This window comes from Marmota marmota, unplaced genomic scaffold (assembly GCF_001458135.2).
Source record: "Marmota marmota marmota unplaced genomic scaffold, marMar, whole genome shotgun sequence".
Taxonomy (NCBI): domain Eukaryota; kingdom Metazoa; phylum Chordata; class Mammalia; order Rodentia; family Sciuridae; genus Marmota; species Marmota marmota.
Genome location: NW_025999946.1, coordinates 2629857 through 2639745, shown reverse-complemented (window position 1 = coordinate 2639745; position 9889 = coordinate 2629857). Strand labels below are relative to the sequence as shown.

General features: G+C 40.8%; 1 protein-coding gene across 24 annotated transcripts in view; it reads right to left on the bottom strand.

Moving 5' to 3' along the window:
• The window catches only part of Kcnma1 (potassium calcium-activated channel subfamily M alpha 1), an 888761-nt gene that overhangs the window by 16044 nt on the left and 862828 nt on the right, over window positions 1-9889 (bottom strand). For 22 of the 24 annotated variants that reach the window (XM_048801821.1, XM_048801797.1, XM_048801798.1 and 19 more), the window contains 3 exons: window positions 5996-6190; window positions 4005-4123; window positions 2065-2289 (listed from right to left, as the gene is read on the bottom strand). In XM_048801821.1, the coding sequence (XP_048657778.1) occupies window positions 2065-2289; window positions 4005-4123; window positions 5996-6190 (539 nt within the window). Of the gene's footprint in view, window positions 1-553; window positions 2290-4004; window positions 4124-5995; window positions 6191-9889 lie in introns of those variants that run through there. The other 2 variants (XM_048801817.1, XM_048801815.1) reach the window with 1 other exon arrangement.

Sequence of the window (9889 nt, the reverse complement as noted above, 5' to 3'; positions counted from 1 at the left end):
GTTATATATATAGTTATATATAAACAGATAATTATACGTAACATATAAATCAAAATGTATAGGGACAAAATCATTTGAAAAAAAATTCTTCCACTCATAGCCCTTTTTAATATACATGTATACAGTTTTTCCCCACCCGATCGCTGGTTTAAATGCTGCTCTGCCCCTGTCTTTGGTGCGGGGAGGTAGAGGTTCTGGCTGAGCCTCACCATTTTGTCAGTAAAAGTGCTTGTCAATCCACACAGCAAGCAAATCTCTAAAACTATCATGCTGGAAGGGGCAGGGGATTCAAAATCTAAACCCCAAACATTCACCATAAAAACACCTTTTCAGAGATGGTACAGTTGTGACATTTGTCTTCTCCTTTCTACCCCTATTCTAGTCAATGGATTTTTGTTTTTTTAAGTAAAAAGCTCAAATAGGTTTATACCAGCCAAGTGCCAGACCATCCATAGGAGAATTTGGTTGTGGTAGAGTTGGCCAATTTTTAAGAACAACTTCATTGCCTAAAGTGTGATGTGCAAGCCTAAAACATCTGACAATTTTATGTTGGAAGAAGGATATTTCTCTTCCTTTCCCCCATGCTTCCTGTTTTTTTTTTTTAAAGAAAGAAAACAAACAAAAAATTATAACTGTACCAAAATGTGTTTGGCTCACTGTTGTACTTTTCTTATTCCCCATCTTGTAATGACAAGGAGCAGCTATTATTGTCACCCACCTGCCTAAGTGAATTGGCTGTTAATGAACTGGAGGATGAGGAATTTCTCCCTACCATCTTTATGTTTGGGGATAGCCAACATCATGCAGCTATGCCAACAATGTTAGGTGGCCACTGGCTTTTGTCTTTGTTGAGGCCAAGGTGGCTTGATCCTTCTGCATCTTAATTTATTTAGCATGTCATTTCCGACAAAAACATTCTCTGCTGCTGGGTTTTTCTCCCTCTCACTCCACTATCACCCCAGCCCTCGCTCCTACCTGGCATTGGGGTTCTTACTAACCAAACAAAGGGGAGTAAAAAGGTCCCCTGAGAATGCATGGAAAAATACTTGCTCTTTCCTAAGCATTATTTATTCTGTACATAAGGTAAGTAATTCACCTTTTAAAAGATGTAAAAGTCCCAGGAAGGCAGTTTTTAATGACTTACATCTGATATTTATGATACATATGGCTTTTCATCCCAAATGTCAAAAGTGAAAGAAAAAAATAGCTATTCATATGGCAGCATAAGGAGACAGAATAACAATTTAATATGCAATCAAACCTCTTTTCACTTAAATGACTAGAATTTGATACATCCACAAGTGGAATACTACTCCTTTCCTCTGTATTAACATTAGAAATGTTCATATGAACTCCCAAAGGAAGCTTCTAGCTCTGGGACAAAAGGCCTTGGTGAGTAACTCAAAAAACCTCCAATGCTTTCTTGCAACAAGCAGCTGCTTAATAATCATCTACACAAACCATGACAGCTTTTCAGATGCTTCCCAATACTTCAGCCCAGAGAGTAGAAACAATCGATATGTTTTCATTGCTTTTTGGTTGCTTGCTTCAAATAAACATGTGCTAACTTATTGTGTGTGCACAAAAAAAAAAAAAAAAGAATGAGCGAACAGAAGGAAAACAAAAAATCAAAACCCAAAGCACCCTGATAACCCTGATAAATCAGAATAAACTTTTCTTGTATATGAAATAAACTTGCTTTGCCTAACTGACTTTGATCACAAGTGCTCCTTTCTAATCTGTGAACTCATTCCTGCAGTGAGCTATTTATGTCTGGAGCATGCCTTTGGGTTATTTTTCCCCTAGAATCATAAATAACTTTTGGTCCGTCTGCTTATTTGCTGTTGTGCTCAAGGGTTTTATGGTGGTGAAATAAAAATGACAACCACATGCACACTATCATACATATGCAAATATGTGTAAAAAAAGGGAGGGGGAGGACTACAGGGGAAAACAGGGAAAGTTACTTTGTTGGAAACACCAACTGGGGAAATGAGTGGCAGATACAGTTTCACACATGGTGGCGGTGGATACACATATCAAAGCCGCTCTTCCTGCACGTACTTCTGTTTGTCCCGGGACTCCCTGGACTTGGGCCGGTTCTGCCGGTTTGCTGTGGATGGGATGGAGTGAACAGAGGAGCTCTTCTTGCTGGAGGACTGTGATGAGTGGGAGGAATGGGACAGGCTGGCCCGGGACTGGCCGGCGTTGTGGTCAAACTGCATTAAGCAGAAGATCAGGTCCGTCGGCACAAGCTCGAACTCATACGGGGGGTTGGTGATGACATACCTGGACAGGGAAAGCAGAGATGTCACAGCCTGAGGGTGATCTGGTAGAGAAGTCCAGACCCCTTGAGCCCAAAAGCACTGCCTGCTGCTCAAGTTGACCAGAGGATCTAAGAGCTGTACTTGCAGTTGATCTAGTACCTTCAAATCTGCTTCCAAGTTCAAAAAAATTGTTCTCTGTTTAACTTATCAGAGGTGGCCATATCCACAAGCCCAGGCAGACACCAAATTAGAACAGGTAATGGAAGAACAAAACTGTGCTTGTTATGGCCAGAAGAGGTCAAGTTCCACTTCTAATCCTGAGTAACCCAAATGCAGCAGAGGTCACAGACTGCACTGCAACTTTCTTTCTAGAATTTCCTGACAATCTCAGGCATACTTCCCAGGTGCTTGCGCTACCATTGCCTAGGGTCTCCTTAGACCATTCTCATCTTTGAAAAATCAACTTGGTGGGAGTTTTACTGCAGGAAAGAATATAAAAGTCCTTCCTGCCTGTCTGTCAACTCTGTTTCATTGCTCTCCTCCATCAGACTTCTCCAGTCCACATCAGAATGACTGCAATAATCATTATGGTTCCTCTAGAGCAGCCATCTCAGACTGTGGTTCCCAGGCCAGGCAGGTCAGCACCACCTGGAAACCACTGCAAAATGCAAATTCTTAAGCAACCCCACCCAGATCCCCTGAATCAGAGAGTGGGGCCCACCAATTTGTTCTTAATAAGCTCTGTAGGTGATTCTCAGGCTCCCTAAACTTTGGGAACCCACTTTTCTACCCCAGTTGTCAACTCTGGCTCTATGCTATAATTCCTGGGCATTCACTATATAAATATATATATTAAAGTTTGAATGCATTTATGTTTTCCCTGGAGTCAGAGTAGTTTTTATTTTTATTTATTTTATTTTTTAATAAGTTTTTTGTTTTTAAAGAGAGAGAGAAATTTTTTTTAATATTTATTTTTTTTAGTTTTCAGCGGACACAATATCTTTGCTTGTATGTGGTGCTGAGGATCGAACCCAGGCCGCACGCATGCCAGGCGAGCATGCTACCGCTTGAGCCACATCCTCAGCCCCTCAGAGTAGTTTTTAAAAGCTCTCTGGGTGATTCTAAAATACAGGGTTGTGAAACAACTCCATAGCATTGTTTCTTGGGGTGTATTATGCAAACTCATTGATTTGGTTAATTCTAGGATGCACTCCTAGTTTTTGCCAGCTATGTTTATTTTAATGCTTATAACTAGCACACCTAAACTGTTGTGTTTTTTTTGCTTAAGATAATGTTATACACTCTTCTTCAAATTAAATATATGAAAATGTAAAAGATAGTCAATTAAAAATATATGAAACAAACATAGAGGATTCTAAGATACAGCCAAGAATCTTTCTTAAACACTGGCAATGTGGAAGTATCTCTATATTAGCTACCAACAGAGTTGATTCCATTAGCTTGAGTTTGAGGGAGATGCCTCTGTTCTGATTTTTGTGATTGGATGACAACTATTTTAAAAAATGTGAGTTCTTTCCACAATGTCTTCACATCCACTATTAAGTAAAGAAAAATGTTTCCCATAACTTCCAAACTAAGTGTCAGATTTTACGTGGGAAGGGTATTTTGCCTGTGGAGAGTATGTATGCATCCTTTGCCTACATGTTAGGGGACAGGGGAGAGGAGGGCACCTGTGTGTCTGTATCAGGTGGGCCAGCAGAGTAGGAGGACACTCACCTCTTCGTGCACTGACTAGGGGTGCTGAGGTGGGCATCTCTGAGCCGGTAAATTCCAAAACAAAGCATATTATATGTTTTCAGAGCTTTGCAGAACAGATCACCATAACAACCACCATCCTGGGAGAACAGAGAGAAAAATCATTTTTATGTGCTTGGAAGTTAAGGTCCAGGGGGGAAAGAGTCTTTCCATAAAAGCTTGTTTTGTCGTCCCATGAAGCAGAGGGTCTGGGCCAAGGGACTTTGGCTGAAGAAGTCACACAGTTGACTGCCTACAGCTGAAAAGGGTAATTTTAGGATCAGATAATAGTGGGTATTTCTTCTGGAGTCCCTCCCCTTTTTCCATCTGTAGCGATGGAGCTCTAAAGAGATTATGCCTCTCCCTTGAGGGTGTAAAGCTGAAGGTTTCCGATGTATGTTCAACTGAGAAGAAACCAGCTCTGCAAAACAGTGATTACATTTTGCCCCCAGTTCAGCCATGGCAACTGTGATTGGATCCCATGTTGTCAAAACTGCCCAAGTGATAATGGGAATCACAGCTAGGGGAAAAGACCCCAACAGGTCCAATGGTGACAGACTCTTTCAGGTAAGGACTGTGTGAAAAGCACAATTTGCAGACCTCAGAGATGGCGATGGCAAGGGGGAAGACAATGTGTTTCCCCAGGAGCTTTGGGTCTGCAGGAAGAATAACTGGAATTCACAGTTCTAATCAGTTCACAACCACCTTCACATGGTCTGGAGCCTGACTCGGAAAGTGAGAGCAAATGCATTCACTTGGAAACGCTGGCTTCATGCAGCCAGGTGGCTCCAGGTGGGCTTTACAGGAAGGACACTGCAGAATGGCTTCACTTGGCAGAAAGGGACTGTATTTATCCTTCCTATCTCTGGAATTTCCATAGGGACATCATATTATAGAATAAAAGTGGGGCCCAATCTTACCATTGTTTACAGTCTCCATCCTATTTGAATGTATCAGTAAATAAATGAGAAGTAACAAGCCACTATTTATGGAAGTGCCCTTTCAAAACAAAAACAAAAACAAAAAACAAAACAGTCTAACTGAAGTCCCAGACCCTTACAAACTAAAATATGGTACAAGTACTAGACATTGATATTTTAGAAAAAAACTAAAAATGCTTTTCTTGACTCCTTTTCCACTGTTCGACTTTCTGGGCAACACTACTGATTATGCAACAGGCTATAGTTTCCTAAGACTCCTAGCTCCAACCACTCCATGGGGGTGGGTTAGGAATGAGGTGGGGACAGAGTGCACACTCCTGCTAAAGTGCACAGTGCCAGCTGGTGCCTAGCACCCAAAGACAAGTGCTGGTCCCGTCAGTCACAGGGAAGGCAAGGCAGAGGGTGACAGGTGCAGTCTAAGGAAGTATAAGACCTAGGTTTGAATCAGAAGCATTTAGGATCCACTTGAAACACTGTTTGGCCAGGGGTCTGGATGCACATGGATGCATGAGTGCCTTGAAAACTGCCTGAGGCTCATCAAAAACTCTGATCTTGAGGTCCGGAGCGAGGCATCCCTACGTGCTATTAACAGAGTCAGGGTTCAGTAGCCCTGACTATGCCAGGATCCTGTGGGAAGGTTTCCCAGCCATGGCAGCAGACTGGCATCAACTTGGGTAACAATATCCCTAAGGAAAATACTAAAGTATGAGAAAGCCCAGTGGATTCTGAAGCCAGGATGCCTTGGTGCAAATTCCTAACAGGGCCAGTTCTCAGGCTCTCTGGGGCCTCCTCAGTTGCTTAGAGGGTGTGGAAATAGAACCTATATCAAAGGGTGGTCATGAGTATTAAAATGAATGACTACATATAAGGACCAGTGCTTGATACACAATAAACCGTAGGTCAACTCTTTAGTTATTTATAGTAGAGAAGACAAAGTCAGATGTCTGGTTTGTCACTGTTTGACACCAAATTCATTCAGAAAAAGCTTTCCCCAAACACTGTGCTCAGGTGTCCTCTGGGCTGTGAGCTCACCCCTAAATCTGCAAACGGCCCATCCAGCAGAGCCAACTGGGCCACACGACAGCGGTCCCTATTGGCCAGTGTCTGGGGGGTGCTATAGCCCCCTCGAAGTGCATTCTCCTCAGCAATCAGAGCCTCGAGCTCTGGCGTGGCCCCTCCGGTCACCAGGGTCCTTATCAGGGTGAGGATATTGTCATTGAAGTACGTCTGTGGAGAGAGGAGAGGGGAACATCTTCAAGCAAACATCCTAAAGTCACAATAGCCGACATCCAAATCACAACTTCTCTTGGTATCTCCTGTTTAAAGTTCTGACCTGTCTCTTCAGATAATTTTATGTGGGAAGTGAAAAGAGAACAGACTCCAATTATTCCAGTCTTTTTTTCCTCCTGCTTGGCTCCACCACGAGAGACTGACTTTAAAAAACCAATTCAGAGGACTTCTATTAAAGGGCTAACGTCTGGATAATTGGTGTTTACCATAATTGGTGTTGGTACGGATGCAGCATCGCCTGGTCTCTGCAATCTATGTGTCTGCTCGGGGACTCTGGACGTGTGTAATTAAATGCAGTCTGCCTGAGCTCTACATGAGGCAGGACTGCCTCCAAGGGCCTGTCCCCCATGTGCCGGAAGGGAGGCTGCCTCCCCCCAGAACGGCAAAGCTTCTTTTTGTGTAGGAAGGAGATGCCAAGAGAATCATTAATGCCACATACTCAACAATTTATCCTATGCTTTGATAACAGTCTAACCCAGAAGTCTCCATCAATAAATAAGCCAGATAAATTTATGATGCGTTGAGTATTCTGGTGTGTGTACTTAGGTTTTTGTTTTTAAAATAACCTCAGTAGTCTGAAGCAAACGAGCTTATTAAAGAAGTTTCCCTCTAAGTGTACATTTGTCTCACATCTGAAATATAACAGGTCTTTTGGGAAGAGAACAATGGGAGTTTTAAAAAATTAATAGGATGTCAAATAAGAGAGCTTAAAAAGACATTTGTCACCCAGCCTAATTTGAGAAAAATCTCAGTTAAAGGTGTGCATTCCATTTTTACTGTGAAAGAGGAAATAAAGCAGGCTAAATAAAATCAAAGCAAGTCTTGCCTGTGGCTTTTGAGGATCTATGTAGCTTTGGGAGCAGGTTAGGGAAGACAGATGTATTTCTACTTGACCAGATTCTGGGAGAGTTTCCCTGGCAGAGTGTGGTGGGGAAGAAACTAGGTAAGGACAAGTCCCCATTCCCTCTGAGCCATGCCTGGTCCTATGTCTCAGGGGAGGTGGCCTAATCATTTTGGGTTTCCTTGTTCTCATCCACAAAATAAGAAGGATCATTAAGATCAAGTTTATATGCAAAGAATTCCATCAGGATTTCTGAGTTAAGATGATAGTTGCTAGTGGGGTTAGATTCATTTTTCTCATTGAAACACTCACAAAAATGCCCAGAGTGGCACAAAATCCCAACTGCAAAGGGAACTAGCAAAGTTATACACAACCCGCTAGTCCCTAAAGAGAATTTATATTCCCAGTTCAGATGTCTCCAAGGGGTGGACCAGCAGAACAAGGGTACCTAAAGTAGGAAATGCACCTGGAGTGGTTAAGGGACCTGGAGCGAGGCCATGTTTAATGTTGACTTCACCTCTCAGAAGTTGGTGTCCTTGAAAAGTTATTTAACAATTTTGGGCCTCAGTATCATGATCTGTTAAATGGACTAACTGAGGGGGCTATGAGGACTCTATCACTAAACGCACCCAAGACACTGAGAACAGGGCTTGGTGCACAGGAAGTACTGGTAGATGATCTGAGCCTGGTATCAGAGACGCAGGGCCTTTACTGATGAGAGGAAGAGTCAACCTCATTCACAACCTCCTCTGGATCTCTCAGTCTTTTCTGTTTTGGTTTTTGTTACAGGGGCTTCATGGGGGGTGAGGGCTAAGGTCATTTCTTGCCACCCTTGAACCTGTACTTGTAGTCTGCCTCCACTCTCAGGCTCCCTCTAGACTCAGGAACTGAACAGCAGTGGTCCCTGAGGATGGAGTCCTGAGAGGAGACAGCAGCAGGAGGGGAAACCAGGGCAGCACTCTGGTGGGGGCTGGTTAGGGACACATATGTGAACATATTCCCCAAAGCTTCTAGGGGAAATCCTCTTGCTGACAGTCAGATAACCCATCATTAGAAACAGGAGACCAGTCCTCAGCCCTGTGCCCCACATTAAATTAGAGAAAGTTGGACACAGAACTTTGACAAGGGCCTTTATACTACAATTACCATTCTAGATCAAGACCCAGGGCAGCATTCCAACAAGAAGTAAGGTGGATGGCAGAACACTCAAAACCTTGAATACTGAACAATTGGCCTGTTCTGGCTCAAAAATAGAGGGAAAAAAATGAGCCAAAATAAATATTTTTCGAAAGAGAACCATAGTGTTCAAGATATGAAGAAAAAGCATCATTTAGACTGAAGAAATAAAAGAGAATTTTAAAAAGCATTTTATTTAAAAATAAAAATTTAAAAACTTGAATATAAAGCACATATAACAAGAAACAAAAGATAAAATGATGAGAAAGCTGACTTCATACGTCTTATCCAGTTCTTTTTTGTAAAAGATGGTAAAATTAAATTGGATAGAAGAAACACTTGGAAGAATTAAATTCAATACCCTTTCATAATAAACACTCTCAACAAACTAGAAAGACAACCTCATGAAGGACATGTATGAAAAATTCACATGTACTTAATAATGAAAGACTCTATGCTTTCCCCTTAAGATGAGAAACAAGACAAAAATCTGATCTCATAATTTCTAGTCAACATTGTCCGAGAGGTTATATTTAGGGCTAGAAAAAAATAAAAAGTATTCATTTTGGAAAAGAAGAAGTAAAATCATCTCTATTCATAAACAACCTGATATCATACACAGAAAGTCTTCAGGTATCCACTAAAAATTATTATAAGTAAGAAAAGAGTTGAATAAGATTGCAGGATATAAAACCAGCATAAAGTAGCTCAGTAGCAGAGCATTTGCCTAGCATGTGTGAGGCACTGGGTTCGATCCTCAACACCACATAAAAAACTAAATAAAGGCATGCTATCCTTCTACAACTATAAAAAAGATTTTTAAAAAATCAATTGTATTTCTATACATTAGCAATAAACAATATGAGGATGAAATTAAGGGAAAACAATTTCATTAGAGTAGCATCAAAAATAATACAACATGTAGGAATAAATTTATCTAAATGGTACAAAACTGGTATACTGAAGTGATAAAATATTAGTGAAAGAAACTAAAGAATATCTAATAAGTGGAAAAGCCTTCCATGTTCATGGATTGACATGATATTATTAAGATAGCAATAATCCCCAAACAATGTACAAAACCAATGTAATCCCTGTCAAAATCCCAGAGAACAGTTTTTGCAGAAATGAAAAATCTGATTCTAAAATTCTATGGAGTTTCAAGAGACGTAAAATATCCAAAGAAATCTTATAAAAAATAAAAACAACAACTAGCAAAGTTGGAGACCTCACATGTCCTGACTTCAAAATATACTATAAAACTTCAATAAGTAAGACAGTAGGATTCTGGCATAAGGACAAAACACAAACCAATGGAATAAAATTGAGAGTCAAAAAGTATACCACTATGGTGAGATGATTTTCATTGAGAATACCAAGATCCTTTAATAGAGAAAGAACATAGACTCTTAAACAAATGGTATTGTAACAACTGAGTATCCACATGGAGAAGAGTAAAGCTATATTTCCCACCATATGCAAAGGTAACTTCAAATGGATCAAAAACCTAGATGTAAAAAATATATAAAACTATAATTTTTTATAAGAAAACAGGAGGAAACCTTTATGAACTCTTGACTTGGCAACAGTTTCTTAGATATATATTTTGACACCAAAAA